At 38.0% G+C, this 22,081-nt stretch overlaps 1 protein-coding gene across 1 annotated transcript; it reads right to left on the reverse strand.

Moving 5' to 3' along the window:
• Positions 1-1,102: 1,102 nt before the first annotated feature.
• On the reverse strand, positions 1,103-19,925 carry LOC140136380 (uncharacterized). The gene is given in 13 exon segments (XM_072158105.1): positions 1,103-3,291; positions 4,138-5,002; positions 5,005-5,279; positions 6,035-6,094; positions 11,277-11,418; positions 11,946-12,139; positions 12,653-12,825; positions 13,301-13,509; positions 14,113-14,323; positions 15,186-15,421; positions 15,570-15,802; positions 16,432-16,506; positions 19,832-19,925. Coding segments are annotated over 13 exon segments (2,793 nt in total). The 3' UTR covers positions 1,103-3,265.
• Positions 19,926-22,081: the final 2,156 nt, after the last annotated feature.

Below are 22,081 nucleotides of genomic sequence, written 5' to 3' on the forward strand. Positions count from 1 at the left end.
CGAAGCGCCATCGCATGGTTACCATTGCCAGCTCCGATTCATGGATGGCTCCAAATAGCACGCAACAGATTTCCTTTAATTCACATACAAAAACGGTAACTGCACGTTAAGAGATCATTTGAAAGAAGCCCAAACAAGTGTCAAGATTTCCATCAAATATTTCAAAACATACATTTACCTGTCTTGTCTTAAGTTCAGAGTACCGATAGCGTTTCACACGGTTAGGTTAGCGCGAGTGAGATTCGATATTGCCACTGCGCCATCCAGCATTGCGTTACTCTCAACTGAAGACAAGATACACTGTAACTCGACAAACTCAAGCAAGTAAATCGTTGGGGTATTACATTCACCCTTAACAGAAATTACTGCCTAAATCTGTAAGATACCACAAAACGGGAAGAAAAACAACCACCACCATAATACACATTTCTAACATTTACTCAATTTATAATCAAGAAAATCAAGAAGATTATCTACAATAATATAAATGTACTGGGTAAACAAAATAAACAAATCGAGGTTGGAAACGTAACAAAATATCATCTTGAAGTAAGAGTTGTACGTGTGACAAAGGTTGAAAACTAAGCACTGCACAAGAGGCAAAATCTTTTACACAATGGTATCAATCAGACATTGAAAACAATTAAGTTGTTAAAGTTGGGCAGACAAAAATTAAGGATGACTGCATGTTCTTATTACAATTGAATGTCATCTCTTTGGAAAATATTTGTGCTTACCAAAAATTAATCTCCATTAATAACACTACAGCAAGTTCATTTGTCAATTCTCTACCACATTAGATAAGAATGGAAATTTTTAATCAGGTGGGCTGTTACGACTCTTGTTTATCTAATACTGGATTAAAATATGATTATATGATTGTAAACTTTGCATCAATGACCAGCTCCGTTGTTAGTATTATATATATATGTAACAAAAATACGTAATTAGGCTTGCTTATCTATCAGAAAGACAACCTGTAACGTCTTATATTTCAATTTGGTACTGAATACACAAATATATTAGTTTTGTAACAATCTTGTTGCTTTCCAAATCGGCCGTCAAAGATGACTTTGTTTTAGGTACCGTAACCAGAATAGAAAGACATTTGTCACACAACATATACGTGGAGAATGTGCATGAAAAAAATGCACAATTTGAAGTAGTAAGAAGATAACACAAGCATGGATTGAAGTCATGAAGTGTTCAACCATTTTTATCAATTCAGTACTGACTTGAATTATGCTATAAAATTCATTGTAAACATAACAAATGGGCTACAAACCGTGCATATTGAAACAATTACAAAATAAGGGTTACCAGTGAAATACATTTAAGTTGCACTTGGACATCAATACAGCTAACTAACTGTATCAAGAGTTATAAGGTCAAAAAAATAATGGTCTTTTAATAAATATAAAGTATAAATAAATTCAATTTTCTGCTCTTATGTTACAAGTTTCCTTGGACATCTTGCCTCAAAGCCAAGAATTTGCGATCCTGTGTAAACTGTGCTATCAAAGCCATAGGGCTATTCCAGTTGAAATATACATACGCTCCCTATGGAAAACATGACCTTGATCTCCCACAAAGGGGGTGTGGATCTTTTGGTTGCAAAACAAACTAAATATGGCTTCAAACCCAAACCGCCAGCACCCTGGCACAACTGGCAATTGGTCCTGGTTTCTGTTTGGAATAGAATGTGGCGAAACCCCGGTTCTGCCAGAGCGCTAGCGAGTTTGGGTTTTTTTTATTGATAAATAAACCAGGTTTTTAAGGCTTTGAGGCACTCTGCTTGTCAAGGTTTTTTTTTCTTACTCATTTTTTGTGTTAACTGTTTTGCTAAATGCAAATTGTCTTACAAAATTCCATGAATAAAATGTGCACCTTATGAAGGTAGCATATGTCACTCACTCCTATGCCCTTATGTACAATATTTACACTTACTATTCACTTACAATATTTACAATTCTTTAACGGGACAAAAGTGCGCAAAATACTGCAGATAATTTTGTACAATTTGGTGACAAGTCAACTTAATATCAATCAATGAGCCCCAACACCTTCACAACCACATCTGAGTATAAATGTTTTATACAAGGCAAGATACTGCACAAGTTTCATACAGGTCGGTGGGCTATTCCAGTTGAAATCCATACACCCCCAATGCAAGACATGACCTTGATCTCCCCACACATGGGGTGTAGACTTCAAATGGAGTCGACCATTCTGGTAATCCCATTTGCAATTCACACTCCCGGTGTATAAGATTAAGGTCTTGTCTTCCATTGGGGATGTATGGATTTCAAATGAGATAGACCATTAATAAATCTCTCATGTTATTGTACAAAATACGGCCTGTGTCATGAAAAGGAGTATCTTTGCATTTCATCTTTAAGTTTCAAGGATCGTGCATCAAACACACAATTTGCAAACTATAGACCCTCTCATAACAAAAGTGTACATTATCTGAAAGAAAATTCAAATCTTTTCAAAAATGGCATCTAAAATACCATTTTCGCAATGATTGGATGTTTCCTTTCAGAAAATGTATTGTTTTGCTATGATAGGGTCTATAAAGTGTAAATTATGAGTGTTTCCAAGTAAGATGATACAGTCCTTGAAATTGACCAATGAAATGCAAAGATTGCCCACTTAATAAACCACAAACGTCTAACAAACTATAAAATAAATTCTCTGATTACTATAAATGAAACAGTCTGTACTCACCTGATAACTAACCCCTAGAACTAACCCCTTAATCAATTAAAATTGTTTTTTTGACAATGAAAAACTTGGGATGTTTGATGTTTCTTCCCATCTAAGTGGTGGTGACTTATTACAAGTCACCACCACCCTATTGTGAGCCCCAGTTCACGACACATGGCCATACACAAACATCAATACTGCTACAGAAATCCACTATTAACATACTGTACAAAACAAAGGCCAATACTCTCTCTGCAACTACATGTCGAAGGTCTCTCAAAAACACACAACACACAGACCTGCTAACTTAAATTGTTACTGAACTGAAGAATATGTTAAAGTCATTTCTATGCTAGAAAACCAAACCCCTTTGACAGCTCTCTTCACACGATGCACGTAATATGTAGTTTAAGCTCTTTGGTTCCTCAGCACATGTGTGTGTAACTGTTCTGCACTGTTTAAGAGGTTTGGTGTGCGGTTCCAGTTCCTTTGGTAGATCACTGTTAACAGGTTTGGTGTGTGGTTCCAGTTCCTTAGGCAGATTGCGTGGAACACATCACTGGATGTTGAGAACGGAACAAACTGAAAACAAACAAACACAATGTTTATTATCAAAATCAATAACAGGCACACTAAAAATGTATGGAAAGGTTCATTTGGTAGTTGGTTACAAATTATCAAAGTTATTATTCAACAGACATACTACCTGCATGTTTCTACTGGGGAAAGGTTGCTACTATCTGAATGTTTCTACTGGGGAAAGGTTGCCAGGTGATGCAGTGTGGATTAGAGTGATAACATGTTCAGAAACAGAACAGTTGGGAATAATGCAGTGTGAACACCCGCACCCGGCAACAGTTAACCTTGGATATTGCACAGTGGGTATCTTATTCTTAACAATTTTACAATGCATCTTTCCAGTTAGCAGTTATTTTCATGGCTGCCCAGAAAAATGACATTTGAAACAGAAACAATTTTGTCTGGACTGAAGTATTTCTAACATCTCTAAAATTACAATAAGAAACTCAACTGCTAACTACTTCACAGAAATTTCAGATATCCAACCAGGAGTCCAGGTTAACTCTCCAATCTCGGTTCAGAATGAAAAGTGACAAATTAACCAATTACACTTAACCAGCTACATCTTCAATGATAAATAGACCATTTGAAACCATTATTTATCTGGGGACTGGTCTAACGATATGCTTGAATGCTACACTGTTCAATGGCTTTCTTGTACTATATGATATGTGGTGGGCGATTTAAAATGCATGTGCCCTGAGCAAACTACGATGCATACGCACACTGCATGGCAAAGAGCAATGGAAATTACCATAATTTGTGCGCATATTGCCAGGCAATGACGTCACAGGTCAAATGGTCTATAAGATCTTGGGTTTCAAAATGATACAAAAGGAGGAAGCTTACCTGATGTTGGCAGAGATGGCAAGTTGATTGTGACAGGTGTTTGCTGTTGAGGCATTGTTGTCGTTGTCAAAAGATTCTGTTGCTGAGCCAGCTTGGTCAGAAATCCCGGCTGATTCACCTCCATCTGAGCGGCTGCTTTCAACTTGTCTGCAAAGCTCACCTCGTTGGCTTGAGAAACTTGCTGCTGCTGAAGCTGCTGCTGTTGAAGCTGTTGTTGAAGCTGTGCTGGTTGAATGTGGATGAACTCATTTTTGGGGACTAGAGTTTGCTGCTCTTTTTGTTTTAACTGTTCTTGCAATTTCTGTGCATGCATCTGAAGTTGGGCAGACACCTGCATTGCAGCGGCTTGCACTTGTGGTTGAAGAGCTTGCATCTGTACTGCTTGAGCCTGAAGGGCTTGAAGAGATTGCGCTGCTTGTAAGAGTGTTTCTGCTGGTAATAACTGCCGCTGTTGTTGTTGCTGCTGCTGCTGTTGTTGCTGCTGCTGTTGTTGAAATTGCTGTTCCTGAAGTTGCTGCTGCAATCCCTGCTGCTGTTGTAACAGTGATGAAATTTGTAACGTGGGTGTTGATGTTACAACATTTTGGTTCGAGGTGATTTGATTCAAAAGAGAGTTCACCGACACAGCAGTTGGTTTTGGCGATGCCACAGGGGTTAAAACAGACGGCAACGTTGGTGGTGGGGATTGCTGAAGCTGTGCTGGATTAGACTGCAGCTGCTGTTGCTGATTTGGTAGTTGTGAAGTCACTTGCTGCAACTGAGCTGTTAATGTATCAAACTGAAGAGGCGCCGATGACGTAACAGGTGTCGCCATCTGTTGCACTAATGACATCACAGGCTGAACTGTAGCTGTTTGGATCTGCGTCAATCCTCGGGCTGGTTGTTCGGGACTAGTTGCGTTGAAGTGGCCATTGGTGTCATCACCGGTTGACTCTGCGACATGGTAAAGTGCATCTGCGTTGAATTCAGATTTGCCGCTGGTGGTGCCGCTGCCGACGTCGCTGTTGAAAGCTGCATTGTCTCCTTCTGCTGGGTTGCATGGCCAAGCGTGTTGAGTACATCCATGGCAGTCATCGGTGCGTCCATCGAGTTCTCATGTGATGATGGCATATGCAGAGATGCTAGATCGAATGATAGCACACCTACAGATGAAACAAGATAGGTGATATTCGTTACAATAATGTATTATTAAGTTTGGTTCCAATAACATGAAACACTTTTAACCCTATTGGTTTAGAAATTGGATTGTCTTCAAACTTGCATACAATTTCAAATATATTCCCATTTATTAGACTTCTCCGTAGTCTTGCCCATTGTGGCGGAGTGATTACACTTCGGAAATAAGCTCCGATCAAAATCACATTTTATTGCGGAAATTTGATTGCTATTTTTCTATAACATGTTTCTCTCATCATTTCTCTTCCCACTGGTCAACTATAATGGCTTCAAAGAGCAGCACCTGCAGCCGTGGATCTAAAAAAAAAGCAAGCAAACTGATGGTGAATCGACACCAACACAGCCGCAACCAACACTCAGTTTGCTATCACCTCCGAAACCTGTGTTTTTACTTGGAATTGTTCAAAATGAACAAAATCCACAGCTAATGTCTCTGCCAGTAAAAAGCTCAAACCAACAGAAAGACGGGCATAGCAGCAGTGATGGCATGGGTAAATTACTTTTGTCTGTAAACTTTTCTTGAGTCAGTAATTTAGATATTGTTTTTATTGCATCTTTAAATGTAATGAGAAGTATATAGGTATACAGTTTCAGAAAGGAAATGATTCAAAGAATACAACTAGCATAACAGATTCCTGTTAAGAAAATCGTAAAACCGGATTTTACTTAACCGACCGGAGGAAGGTATACGGACTATAACGTTCCAGCGGAGCCTACTTACCTTCTGAATTTGTGGTGTGAACCTCTGATGAGCTGATGTTGCACTCGGTTGTGTTATTACCTGTAAGAGGTGTGAAAGGAACAGCATGAGAAAACGTTCGCGGACTCTTTTGAGAATCCTAGAGTTAAGAAAGAAAGTCCCGAGTCAAAAGGTTCACTTTGAGCCAATGGATATGAAACACCTTAACAAAGGAGCCTACAATTGGTCATATGCCATAAATTATAAAATACCTTTTCAATCTCAACCAATAATGAGCCCATTTAATGGGTTGACTGATGATTCACTTGTGCCTCAGTCATTTAGTTACTTAATTTTGCCTCTTACTGGCCTGACAAGCAGTTTTAATGAAACGCACTTTAGCAAATAGATGAAAATTCAACTGTGTGCACAGTACTCCAGATAAAGTTGTGTCTCAATATTACAATCTCACTACTTTTAATAACCCTTTTATAATTAGTCAGTCCCTATATCATCCAATTTGAGATTTCTTCTTGTCCTCATGTCATAACATGAGCCTTAAACACATCAAGGCCATACAGGAAGATCACGCAACAATGCTGGCCTCCTCACTTCACAACAAGCTACAGACGATGAGCATTCCACTATGTTGCTTGATTCAAACCGATTTACAAACACAATGGACAAGCTTTGTGAGGAAAACATACGTGCACACAAAAGGGAGAAACACGTTTCCTCAACTTTGTAAACTGCTTGTGTGATCATCATTACCATCTAAGACCATGGCTGTTATTTCCTTTCAATGTTATTTCCTTACAACAGTTTTGGCAAAATAATAACAGCCCCAAGACTGTGGCTCCAGCAACACAAGGTCCCCATTGTTATCATCATCATCATGATTGAGGCACATGCCTCTTCAGTAGCATATGCTATTTTAGCTAATAATGGCGTCCTCCATAGTGGTATCGGGGCGCTGAAGTGGAGCCACCACAACACCAGAAAACACCGGGAAAAAGCAAATGAGAAAAGTATGCACGTACCAGAAAAAATTTGATTGTCAGAGCCCTGATAATAATACCCATTATGACATGACACAATATTGCAGGACTACTTTGGGGGGTACCTTCGCCAGATGAAATTGGTTCACAAATATCGACATAATAATTATACATAATATTTATGATATAATGAATGTGATAAACTTAAAATACATACTTAATCTATAATTTTAATAACCAATCTCATCTGGCAGCCCTATCAAACAAAGTCCAAAATATTGGTCTAAATAGTAGCGGGTAACAAGCTACACATGATTCTCAAATTAGATTGCTTTATTTCAAACATGGAAAGTGACTTGTCTGTGATCTTGCTATGCTGAACAAAAAGGTGTTTTTTTACTAGCCTTAGTTTAAAAACTTTGTTCAATATGACAAAGTTGACTTCCACTCCCTAACAATTCTGTGAATATGACTATTAAAACTGCCACTCCCTACAAACTTTTGTGGTTTTGTCAAAAAAATAACTCAAAATAGATGTCGTTCCTAAAACAAGATGTTTTAAGTTCGAAATATTGCTTACCATTCCCTACAACTGCATGATACTGGTACTTAAGTTTGACTAGCTATCTAAAACTACTATTTATTTTAATTTTTGCATGCTAGATCAGTCACTTTCCATCCACTCCCTACCAGCTTGATTTTGCTTTTGTTCAATTTCATTTGATTTTTGGTCTGTGTTCATATCCCCTGGTCAAGGAACTGTGAAGGCCTAAGTCAGAGGTCAAAGGTCACTTGGAAAAGCAGCTCTGGATGTCCTAATGAAGAAAACTAAAACACCTGCGGAAATCAATTGAGGTTTGTTTTTTTGGTTACAGGAATCTTCAAGCAACATTAGCTCACCTACTGGTAGAAAGAGAAAATGGTAGTCAATACATTTGTTCAAGGTTCCTCCATTAAATGTTTAAATTGCTTTAATGGTTTTTTCAAGTTTTTTTCTTTTTATCATTCAGCTTTGAATTGCCACATCTTTTTTTATTAGTAATCCATTGTAAAATAATACCAAAATACATGTGCATTCATTCGTAAGACACTGTAAAAATTAACGTTTTCTTTTCGTTCTTTTTTGTTTCTTTGTTCTCACATACTGTCAAATTAAATTGAGCAATAAATTCATGATGAACACCAAAAGATCTGAACGCAGAACGACAGTAGCCATAAAAATACCGTTTAAAAAGTGACATAGCACTTGATAAAATTATGAAAAAAATACCATTAGCTCTGCTTGGAATGTACACAGTGAGTCAACAACACAATAATGCCAGCAATAACTGCCACCGTGGCAACATGTTAACTACAGTCCTAGCCAGAGTCCTTTCGCACCTGCTAATCTTTCTCCAGACCTGCGCATATTGTACCGCCATATTTCCATCACATAATTCAATTATCCAATCGAGCTGCCACTTATTTATGCGGTACATGTGCCCATTAGCAGAAAGGTGCGAAAAAAATCCGATCAAGGGTGTAGGGAAGTACGGCCTATAAGGATGGGGGAAAAAATCACCCTTACTAAGAATTACAAAAAAACACAATCCCTATAATGCATATAAATATAGTATGTAACAAATGAATACAATGTCAAAATGAGTTACCAAGCAGCAATAGTTAGTGACCCGCACTAGAGTTTATCGACTTGATGTGCACTTTCCAAACACAGGTAATTTCAAAATATATATAAAAAAAAATAAAACAGTAAAAAGTTGTAAAAAATTTCTGACTGTACTGTACTGATTCTGGTGAAAGTTTACCGAGTCGGAGGACAACGTTAACCGCATTATGCCATGTTAACGCCTCTGCTGTGTGCTTAAGAGAGCACAGTTCAATGCGTGCATAATCATCCAAAACGCAATGAAGCCTGGCAGGAGAAATAAGAGTTTATGTGGTGAATGTCTTCTGCCCTACCCAACATGTCCTAACCCTACACTAAACCTGCTGGAAGCATTCCCCAGGGGCAAATCATCGGGACGAGGGTGGGACTGCATATATAACCCAGGCCAGTGAGGGAGTGCTCTGCACGTTGTTTTGTACACATCACAAATTTGATTATTTTTACCCACTGTATTTATCTCAGTTCTTTTGTTTTCCCCCCCACAATACTAACAAAATTCAAACAGAATCAGAATATCAAATATTTAATTTCATTAAAACTTTGATCTTGTGACCTAAATGAGATTCTCTTACGTTAACAGTTAATAACATTTCATGATTGTCCTTTTTTTTTTTAATCTGACCTCATTTCCAAAGCAGCCAAATGAAAACAAACTAAATAAAAAATCCAAATGCTTAAAAATCTTGTATATATTGTGTACACAGCCTGCAAAGCAGCCTCCTAAAATGCCCTACACTGAAATTCAATTGCCCCAAAATATACAACCAAGGCAAACCCTGTACGCAGCAAGACTATAGACAAAATCAGTATCAATAGCACTGATTTGTCTAATTTATTTTATGTTTAAGATTAGCTAATTATAAAGACAGATATGTTCTACGTGTCTGTTTGTAACCCTGAAATGTGAACACAAAAATTAAAAGAATTTTGTAATTTTATTGTTGTTGTTGTTTATATGAAACCCAACAAATGTAAGAGAAAATGATTGGCCCTGTTTGATATGATATGTTTTATCAAAACAATTTGAGTTGTGAACTTTGAACTATGACCTATGAGTTGATGCTGCACAAGGTGTACCTTGGAAGAACAAATGATAAACAATACTGCTCCAGTGTCGAAGTATTTTTTTTAAATAGTTTTCGGGTTTTTATCACAATTTCTAAACATCATGGTTGATTTTTCCTATATTTATACACTAGTATTTGAGGAGAATTGTAAAGCTAATAGGTAGTTTTGACATTCCAAAACAAATCAATGATACAATTATCTACATTAATTCCAACTTCATTTCGCCAAATGGTTTGTTTTTTTTGGTTATTGTTGCAAAAGTTGTTTTATTATAAAAAGTTGTTACTTATCGACACCAATCAAGCAGTATTGTTATTGAATCGTGCATTGATGGATTACAAGTGTTTCAAACACCTGAATCCCAAATATATAGGCCAGCAGCCACCACAAGCATACCTGTGACTCATAAATCATCACAATATTTATAAGATTAACTGATTTGTTTCACAATTGTGTGTTGTTTTATATATTCCAAATTTAGCTTGAAAAATTAAAAACAATATTTCACTTGAATTGCATCTACTTTTTGCACACAGATAATTTGTTGGAAACTGATTTTATTTTTTATAAAAAAAAGAAAAAAAATTCGAAAGAACACCAGGCGGTTAAATGGTTTGTGGCAATCTAAGAGCTTAGTCCCTCCAGATGAAATGACAACAGAGTGAAGAACATCGAGCAACTACATGTACAATGCCATTCAACTATACATCACAGGACTTGAATGCTCCAGTGACCTATTCACTTAACAGACTGGTATAGTGTTCTTCTTCACTTAAACAACTGTGCTATGTCCTGAAGTTACTTGGGTTTTTTTTGTGTTATTTTTTAAAATTTGATTTATATCAATAAAGCTTGTGTTAACTGAGACCTTCACAAACATGGCAAGTATATAAAATGAGTGTTGAACCAAACAATGCAAAACATTATAAAAATAGAATTCAAAACTTCTTACAATGGAAAGCTTGAGAACATATTTAACAGGAAATCCATTTCTTTGTAATATATTTTAATTCGGTCAAATGTACAGTAAGGAGGGAGTTCAAATTGGTTAAGGGAGACTGAAATGTTTCATTGAGTAATTCCAAAATAATGTTTTAATTTTGATGTTATTTTTTGGAGTGACGTGTTAAGTCGTGGCTTTGCATTATTTGGTCAACAACAACGTGGTAGGGAATCTGCCAGGGAGCTCAATTTCACTGCATATTGAGTTATTTCAAATAACGTGTCAAAAACTGTTGGCAGAGGAAATAAATGATAAAAACTAATTTACGATGTTGATATTGACAATGACGTCCAAAATAGATGTTTGCTTTGTTTGTTTGTATGTGTCATTGTTATCTTTTTGTTTTCTTTAAGTTTGATTTGTGTTGTTTTCCATTACGCAAAATGCAAAACAGAAATTCAAGATAACATGGATGTAATTTAAATAAAATTTTCTTGATGCATGTTTTTTTTGCATTCCTATGCGGAAATAAATGCAATGATCACCTGGCATGACTTCCCTTAATAGATTTATAGAAAATTGACGTCACACAGGACCGTCACAACTTACCAACTCCAGGCATGTAATAATACATAGGGTGGCCATATTGTTCGCTCGTTTTACCAGGGCCACTTGACACCACTAGATACACCTCGGCATCTTCTTCCAGGCTCGTACTTCTGAACTGTGGTGTGGTACACACAATGTGGGTCTGAAACAGTCAATTCAAAACATGCACTATGATGATCCCGATTCTCAATTGACCTTTACGTTAAATCGCATAGCTCAATGACCCCATTAAACAAGCATAGCTCTAATCGATTCATGCACAAATTCGCTGTCGCAATGCACATTATAATATGACCGTTGCTAGGTCAACTGGATCACACTTTCTTTGTTACGAACCACTGATCGAAATGACCACAACACAAAGCCTATGGCATATCAAAATTCGGAACAGGTGTATGAGCCCAGGCTTGGAGCAGTAACCATTGTGCACTACGACATTGAATTCAAGTGAATGTAATTGTGTTACTAAAGTTGATTTGTGTATATTTTACCAATCAAAATGATTCTTGCACAATGTTACAAATACCGTATCTTCAACTCCTTGCTCACATCATATTCCCTTGTTCATCAACACTATGACACAATGGGTAAACTAAATAGTAATGTACCCTCATTATGTTTACACCTATATAATAATCTCTATTGATCAGGCTTGATCCGCCTACTTACATTGTGGAACAAAGACTTGTCTATTTCGCATTCTCCTTCCCATGCAATGGATCCGGTAGCGTCCACCTCCTGCAGTTTCACTGTTGTGTTCTTGTTCACAAAGTTCTTGCCGATGATGAACAGCTCTTCGCTGCCCTGTACCGAACACCTTGAGAGACTCTTCTTGATAATCTCTGGGTGACCCAGCGGTTGTGCTGTGGAATGGGAGAGAAAATTACAAGGCTCGATGTTGGAAAATCATTGAAAATTACAACACACAAGAAGTCTAGTTTTTGACAGAGTCTCTACCAGTGACCCAGGGGTAGCGCTAGGTTGCTTTTTGGGGTCCCGGACCCACCAAAATAAAGTTCGGACCCCCTGTTTTTAAATTTTCTGCAAGTTCAGGGGTCCCTGCAGACCCCCAGCTTTTCAATCTAGCGCTATTGCAGACATACTATATATGCTGCATTTGTGGAACTCGGACTCTCCAAACTCTACTCCGGAGTCCGGACCCCCTACTTTTTAATTTTATGCAAGTTCGTGGGTCCCTGCGGACACTGGAGTGTTTAGTTCTAGCGCTACCCCTGTATACCACATGTATAATGTGCTGGAAATAAAGTCTCTTCCATCTTCATATACTTTCAAAACAATCTCCTCATAAGCACTAGTAGCCCACATTAAATGTGATTTGTGACTTTGTTAACCATTCATTAGAAGTTGGTACTTACTGCAACAAATTGAGGAAGACACCTGTTGCAAAGTCAGCTGGCTCCCATCGGCTCTCTCGATGCTGACCCGAAACACTAGTCTCACGGCTGTGTTTTTCCTTTTGGACCTCGTCAACCCAATTCTCTGTTCGACATCAGCGTTTCTCAGCTTCAAGATGCCAACACAATCAAGCCTGTTGACAAATAGTTTAGATTGCAATTAAACTACTTGCAGGCTGGCAGTATCAAATAACAGTAATTCTGACAACGTGTCATCTTAGCTTGTGTTACAGGATTTCAATTTCATTTATCATTTGCGATCTTGGCAAATTAGCAACTGCCCATGCGCAGTGAAAGAGCTAGCAATTATGGGAGCGATTATTAAATAGGGTGCAACTCCTCATTACAAGACTGCCCTACCCCAACCATAAACCCTAACCCTAAACTCTGTAAACAAAGACTGGACTCAAGTCTAGCAAGTTGTACCCAGTTTGGTAATTGTACGCAATTAGGCTATGCATTACACACTGATTAAATAACTATTTCTGTATTCTCTACTATTGTACACATCAAAAATATGACACCTCACAGCTATTGCAGATGAGGCCTTGCACTAACCCCATAAATATAAACTATAAAATCCCAGTTGTTGACAAACCCAAATCTAACCTTATTTCCATATCGTCTATCTTATTCTCATCATCAGGCTTCCACTGGATCTCAATAATTGTGGTTCCATCAATATCAGTTTCTGTACACGGTGTTGTATTCCTCCCGGTGACTTTACATGCTTGGTAGTAACCATGGGGTTTGACTCTGTTTGGTAAATCAGCTGCCACAAACACCTGAAGGGTTACAGGGTCTCGTACACCAGCCAACTGAAAGATTGAATAGCAGAATGTATGTATGGTTTTTGCTTTTGACACACAATTTGACCCAACAGGGCTTACAAGGCAGGGGCACTGAAGGTAATTTTGCCCCATGTGGTAAGGGATGAATTGGTGAGCGTCAACGGCGATCAAATAGACGATCATAAAATATACACTTAGTTACAAAGGGTGATTTTACATGAGTCTGTTAAAAAGATGTCAACGGTGGAATACTCACAAATACTAAACAAAAGCCAGGTCATTACACTTTTTCAGGGTAGTAAACCTGTAAGTGGGTTATCTTTTCCAATTCGGTTTGCACATAATGCAACATGTTTGTTTATGGGGAATTGTATTGACAATGGCAATCTCACTCAGGGGTGTGAGAGGCCACAGACCAAAAACGAGGAAAATCACTAAAAACAGCGTAAAATCAGGGTAAAAATGCCAAATATGGGCTGAAAATAAAAGAAAAACGCGTACATTTTAGCAACAAAAAAAGAGGAAATCAGCTGAAAAGAGGAACTCTCACATCCCTGCTCACTAGTACCTTCACAGGCGGTGTGATCTTCAACACACATACATATAGTACGGCATGATGATGATAAATACCTTAAGCGTGGGGAATCCCTGCTGTGATTCATCCTTGACGCTGCCACGGCTGCCTTCTGTCAAATACCGAGCCCTGTGCTGTTTTTCTGGTTGTACAGATATTTGCAATTCGATCCCATCTTGTTTGCTGGGAAATGATGCTGTCAAATTCTGGTTCTTCTTCCCCCGTGTTCTTGTCACCTTCCGCTGTGGAACTATCAAGTCTTTATCACTAAAAAACAAAAGCAACAATTTAATTACTAATGCTCCAAATATGATGTACAGTACACAGACACACTACATAACTTGAGCTTTGAAGAGCATTAGAGCAATGAGCGATGCTCTCCTCATATGAAGTTGCATTTGCAAGAGCAATTTTGATGACTCATGAACTTCTTTACACTTGATGGCCACATTACAACTTTTAATCTGATTTTAAAACTAAGTAAAATCCTAATAGTGAAGAGCCTATTAACACAAAACAAATGTGCAGCGATTTCAGGTGTGACAGTATTCCATCTTTGCTTATAACATACCGTATTGTTTGTAATAAACGCCTCTCTAATAAACCCCCCCTAATAAATGCCCCCCCCCCTCTAATAAATGCCCCCCCCCTCCAATTTTTCTGGAAAAAATTGACAAAAATGCAAACATTTCCATGCCATATCGTGTAGGTAAGCTTAAAACTTGCATCAGTCATGTCAGTCACGATCGCTAAATTGCATGGAAAAACCTATTTTGACTCAACTCCCATCCATTTCATTGCCTAATTATGGTAAAATTTCACTAATTCCATGCACTTTACAGCCTTACAGGTGTAATTTTGTTGTATTTCCCACGAAATTGTAATTTTCAGTGGGCGCCGCCATCTTGTATGGTCGTGAATCCTCCTTTTAACAGGAGCACCATCGGGAAATTGAACCAGATTTTTAAGCTTTTTTCACTGACAATTCACTTCCAATAAACGCCCCCCTTTTGGAAAAATGCAACGCCCGGGCACGCCCCCAATTATGACTCTCACACAAAAAAAGTAGAATTCATAATAAGTTTCTATTTTCATACCATTGATTCTAAAGATATTACACATTACATACCTTTGAGATGACGATGACGACTTTTTCGATTTACTTCTTGATGATGTCCTTGACGGCACTGTGTTTTGATTTGCTACCTCTGTGACGGCATTGAAATTGGTCGATATGAATTGTGTGTTAGATGTGGCCAATCCAAAATTGAATACACTTGGCTGATGGGTAGTTCTTGGACTTAACGGCACTTGGGCTTCAGGACTACGACATGTCGATATGTGCCACTGATGTCCTCGGACATTTTAACGTCCTTTCTGATGAAGACATTCTGTCTTCAATGGTTTCTTCAAGAATCGATGCAAGTGAGCTTATTGTGTCCTCATCAAATAGCATCATTTCACTTTCCCTTGTTGTGCCAGCGGACGGACTAGGAACTCCCATACTACTAACACTTGGACTGCCCGGGCTGTACGAGCTACTGCTCTGACTACACGTTGTCGACATGGGAGACGCAGCCTCGGGCGAGTTGGGATTGAATGTACTGTGATCTTCCATAATGATGGTATCTGTATTTCTGGTGGTAGTATTGCACTCTTCTGGCATATATAACATCAGGTTACCACCTACAGTACTACTAACAAGCAATCCATTTTGAACACTTCCAGTGTGAGGTGATGCAGTCTCTGAAGTTTGATGAAGAAATGAGAACAGAAAGCTTTAGAGTGAATTTGAACAATTTTAGGTTACAATGTAATACATTTAATTAACTGATACTAGCCCCAATTTCAAGGTATTTAAAATGCTGTTGGTTTCTCCCTAAGGCTGATATACAATACAATACAATGAATTCGAGTAATCAATTTGGTTTAGATTGCACCCTTGTAACTATAATGTAAGAATACTATTTTTCTTTAAAATTGGGCCAGAATTAATTTTTGGCTGCTGCTTGACAGAATTTTCATTGACTAGACTTTTGCACCCTTAGAACATCCGTGCTAGCTATTCTTGTGCAATAGTAATTTTCAAAGCTAACATATATGTTTCAGATGTACTAAAACACAAGATTCCTTTTCAACAATTGACATAGTTCTTTAAGCACCCAGATGGCAAATGCTTGATGGCATGAGCATATATACTAGTCTACACTTTTAAGGAATCTTTCCTTTCACTTTGCGGTTGAGGATTCAGAGAGAAAATGTGCTGTTCAGAAATTCATTTTTTATAATGTATTTATAAGTAGGCCTACTTAAGAACAATCAAATTTAAAATTAAATTGAACCAAATTGTCAATGTAAACAAAGAATTAACATACCGGTGCCATATAAAGATTCTGGTTCTGCTTTACACTCAAGAACAAATGTTGGTATTGTTGACGATGCTTCACTATCTGCAAAGTACAATGAAAACATAACCCAAACATATTAAATAACATACATGGCTAGCTGTTCAAAATTTGGTGAGGGAGGCCCTTAGAAATTGTTACAAATTGACTATTCATTGCTATGTACAATTGCAAAGCCTAAGGCTTTGTCAACACATAAACGGAAAATCCCAAAATTCTGTCGGTCCGACATCCGGGCTATTTCAAAAGTCTCGGGCCCAAACTGCACGTGACATGGCTCATGGTTTGTTATGAACAACAAAACAAACCGTCTGTGAAGGAGTCTACAACTCAACATAGCAGTGTTGTTCACTCCAATTTGTGAGTGAAATTCAATTCCGGAAAAACCAACACTCGGCCATGGAATTTAATTTTAAGTTTGTCAGTATAATTTAATTTAAGTTTGTCAGTATAGTAAATCAAGTACCGGTAAGTAATCTCCACTCTGCAGACTTAAAAACTTGTTTTGATTCCATTGACTATTTGCGATCCAAAATGTACACAGCACCAATGACAGCAATCATCAACAACAAATTAAATCAAGGGCTTGTTTTCACTCAATAATGAGTCACATCATCAACCGGAAGTGAAGTGGCACCGACCCTGAGAATATATTTGTTATTTCCCCAAAGCCCTACCCCTAGCTTGAAGAAAGTGTAAATTTGCAACAGGGAATGTCTTTTGGAATTTGCAGGAGAGCATTAAATAGCTCTTCTGAAGCTTCCGAGGAGAGCTGTTTAGAGCATTTACAATAGAATGTAAGGAGAGAACGGTCAACTAAAGAGCAAAAAATCAGAGAGTGATTGCTCTCGCTCTCCTCAAAAAGCAATCCCTGCTTGCAATGTGTAAATATGATTTACCAAGAATTTCTTTAGCATGTTTTTTCATCACAACAATTTTAGAAACAGAGCAAATAAGAAAGTAATTATGCAGTTTGTAATTAAGGTGATCCCCACACAAAGGTGTAAATAACAAAAGTTTGTAATTATACAAATAATATGCAATATGCAAATAAGCTCCTTAATATTCATAAATATGCAAATAACATGGCACGTTCTATAAAGCATATCATAATAAAAAGTTTGATATAAAATTGGACGGATTGAGTGTGATACCTGAATTTATCGGTCGAGCTAGAGTTTTCAAATATCATGCGAGACGAAGTCGAGTGGGATATTTGAAAACTCTAGCGAGACTGATAAATTCAGGTATCATGCTAAATTATCCGTCAATTTTATCATTATTATGTCTTCAGAATCTTTTTTTTGGTCAAAACATGATTTTTGGTCAAAATGCGATTATTGGTCAAAAATGATTTTTGACATGATTTTTGGTCAAAAATATATTTTTTGGTGTGATTTTTGGTCAAAATGTGATTTTTGATCAAAAATGTGATTTTTGGTATTTTTAGTCAAAATGTGATTTTTGTCAAAAAGTGATTTTTGGTCAAAAATGTGACTTTTGGTCAAAAATGTGACTTTTGGTCATGGCTTGTCACATAAACAACAAAAAATCACACCAACAGAGACTTTTACATACAAAGTATATGAACTATGCACTCTATGAAGAGGCTACAGATATGAAAAAACCCTGTAGCTCCAGGTGACCGATACTGATATAAAATTGGATTGGTTGAGCCCATATTTATTGGTCGAGCTATGGGTTTTAAAATATTGGACGAGACGTAGTCGAGTCCAATATTTTACAACTCATAGCGAGACCAATAAATATTGGGCGTAAAGCATCCAATTTTATCATTATTATCTGTTGGATCCAATATTTTCACACACTTGGATCCATCAAAACATAATAATGAAGTTGACCGGTCTTTGTGATAAGCCTGCCAAAAGGATTAGGCAAAATATGGTATAATAAGCTCATTATTATTCATAAATAAATAACATGACAAAACTATGAAATTTATGAACTTTGACTATGAAAGTCTAAGGGGGAAGAAATTTTTGGCAAGCCGAGAGGGGGAGACAAGCGATTTTGGCACACATTCATGGGGCGCCTTTTATTTTTTTAAATAAAACCAGGCAGGGGAAGAAATACCAAATAAAACTTACATGTACAACTCTCGTTTTCCTAAAAATTGGTCGATTTTCACTAAATTTTACATGCACAGGCAAAATTCTACATGAAGAATGAGAGTTAAAGTTACATGTGCATTGTGCATGTGGTACATTGTAATTATTTCGAACACTGAATAAAACGCTTAAATATGCAAATTTTCCTGCTCGCTGCACTCGTAACATGTCATGATGTTAGTTGTTACTGTATAGACAATTTAAGGTAAATTTGCAAATTGGGGTCCCAAAAATTTGCATGTGCAAAGGAGGGCAAAGATTTTTTTGACAGGCCTAGTCTAGAGGGGGGGAAGCAATTTTTACAACTTTGACAGGCCCGAGAGGGCGGGCAAGCAATTTTTGGTGAGCCGTTTGGAAAGTTTACCCCCCAGGAGGCTCATAATTATTGCACAGCCCCTAAGTAACAGCATTAATTTGCATTATGCGAGCCCAGTGCATACATATTGTGTGGGTCAAGCCATATTTTTCTTGTGATATTTGTGGGTCACAGCCTGGAAAAAAGTTTGGGAAGCCCTGCACTATTCGATTATCAACTGTAGGTTAATACTGAAAAACAGCCCAAGAAAACCGTTCTCCGCGGCCTAAAATTTGGACAAAATTTTAGATCACAAATTCCAATTCAATTCATGTTCATGAATGCTATTATAAATCGGGCAAAAAATATGTGAAACTGAAACTTAAAAAGGAGTTCAATTCAGAATCGAACCAGATGCTGTATTTTGCATTTAATTTTTTTAACAAATTCCTATTTTGACATGGATGATAAATAAATAAATATATACATGCTGGAGTGCAAGGGGAAATCCAGATCCAGGGAGCATACAAATGATACAATACATTAGATCAATAAGGAAATAGAGCAACAATGCGGGACATCGCCTCAGAGAATGTCGAGGTAACCCGTATGTACCTATTTCAGGAAAATGACATCACTTTCTTGAACGCTCATTGGCCAAAAACGGACAGCACCCTCATTAACATAAGACACACCTTCTTAGCTTTTTCAGGCGCCATCTTGTTTTCACTATTTTGTTTTTCTCTCTTCGCTATGGAAACATTCTTTGCTCACTATCACGCTAACATTAATCAACTAACGGATACATAATGGTTTACTATACTACTGAAGCTTTTAAGTTGCTTTTTAAAACGCGATAAACCTGTAAAATACTACCAAATCATGCTCCCATTCACACAAAAGGCAAGCGGGCTACCACAAAAAACCGCCAAAGCAAAATACGCACCTTTGGTTGAAATCATATGATTTAATTTCAATGTCTCATGGTCTTCGGATTTAAAAGATAAACGCTCAAACGGTTGTATAGATTCTGACGGCATTTTTGGTTGTACTTAGGTCGTTGGATACTTCAAAAATCGCTAATATTTTGGCAAATTGGCTAAAGTTCCATGCGGTATCATTTTCCGTGTGTACACGTCGAGCAGCTCTCCGAAATAATTGATTGATTGGTAGTCTCTTTCGCCAGTCGCCAGTTTACCCGTAAACACGTCTTTTTGGCTCCGCTCCAACCACCATTGAAATAGTGGCGCAGATTTTATTTCTTTTTGACATAGGTTTGGGGGGTGGAAATTTTTCTTGAAGTATAGTGAATCCAGCACCTTTTGGAGACAAAACAAGTTTGTGGTACAATTTTTGTGTCATATTATTGAATATTGAAGGTGAAACTCGCCGGGGTGGGGGGGATCGGAATGGAAGGTAATGGACCAGGCCCCCTAAAATAGTAGGCCTACTATCAAAATATTGCGGGATTTATCCCCGCGGCACTCACCTTTGATCTACGCCTGTTTTTGTTTTTTTTTAGTTGTTTTAATTTTTTTTAACTGGGCTGAACTGAAAGTTGCACTGAGTCGCAATCACTATAGGCCTAAGGGACCGTTCACAAACACTTGTTGTGTTCGGCCTGATGCAAAAAGGGGGCTGAAATTTTTTGACCCTCCTAAGGGGGGGCTGAAAAAATGACCACAGTTGACAGTTAACCACTGGTGCGCATTGTGTTGAATGATCTTTCTTTCAAACTTGGAATGAAGTGAATAGCCCCATATCAACATTGAAATTTGCTATTTGAATGCGCGCGAAGCGCGGAAAAGTTTACAGTTTTGCCCTATTTTGACCAAAAACATGCCATTGTTATTGCGATTAAAAGATGCATAGGGCAATTTGGGGGGGGGGGGGCCTGGACCATCTGACCCTCGCCATGATCAGCCCTTATTTGCCGGAGTTTTCGCTCAAAGTTTTGTGCTCGGGGCCCCTGAACCCTCGGGGCCCGCAATCACATAGGCCTAAGGGACCGTTCACAAACAATTGTTGTGTTCGGCCTGATGCAAAAAGGGGGGGCTGAAATTTTTTTGACCCTCCTACGGGGGGGCTGAAAAAATGACCACAGTTGACAGTTAACCACTGGTGCGCATTGTGTTGAATGATCTTTCTTTCAAACTTGGAATGAAGTGAATCAATTAGCCCCAGATCAACATTGAAATTTGCTATTTGAATGCGCGCGAAGCGCGGAAAATTTTACAGTTTTGCCCTATTTTGACCAAAAACATGCCATTGTTATTGGGATTAAAAGATGCATAGGGCAATTTGGGGGGGCCTGGACCATCTGACCCTCGCCATGATCAGCCCTTATTTGATTTTCGCTTTTGTGCTCGGGGCCCCTGAACCCTCGGGGCCCGTGGACTTCGTCTATCCTGCGATATCGCACATTGAAAACAGACACATGTGCACAATTAGAGAAGATCCGATTTAATCAGTTGAGCTGTTTCAATGAGTGTTATCTTGGTTTAATAGCTTTTAATGGGGTTTAAGTCCTGCAAAGGTCGAGATGAATTCTACTGTAGACATGACTGCATCATGCCTAACCCGTTTCGGCTTGTCACACGATCTCGTCCGTCTATCACAGTACAGTGACCTAGTACCTGGGAGGGGCTTGAGCTGAAGTGGAACAGGAGTGATCGATTCTGATCGATTGATTGACTGACTAGACACGGATTTAACGATCGCGACTGTAACCAGGTAACGGTCCCGGTTACCGTTCAGCGTAGGCCTACCCCACCCAGCTCAGCAGAGAGAGATCATCTCTGTTTCCAGTTAGAAATTTCAGTTTATAGAATTTTGATTATTTTTTGTTATAGTTGCAGGCTTTTGGCCGGGGCTTTTAGTGCACCTTATTCCAGAAAATGAGAACTAATTTAAAATATTATCCTGTTTTGCCAAATGAAACATAGCTAAATCCTAATCCTTTATAGTTAGTCCTAACTAGCAATAAAAGTCAAATTTTAATATTTGGCCAATTTTCGGAAATAAGGGCCAAAAACATGCGTTTTTAGGGTGTTTTTTATATGCTGTGACAATCAAGCCCAAAGACTTGTTGTACTAAGACTAATTTCAGTTTATGCATTCTAATTTTTGGAAAAGACATGCTTCATTCTTATAACCAAGTAACACAAAAAAAGTGAAAATTAGAGCAAAATTTCGG

This window comes from Amphiura filiformis, chromosome 16, assembly GCF_039555335.1.
Source record: "Amphiura filiformis chromosome 16, Afil_fr2py, whole genome shotgun sequence".
Classification (NCBI taxonomy): domain Eukaryota; kingdom Metazoa; phylum Echinodermata; class Ophiuroidea; order Amphilepidida; family Amphiuridae; genus Amphiura; species Amphiura filiformis.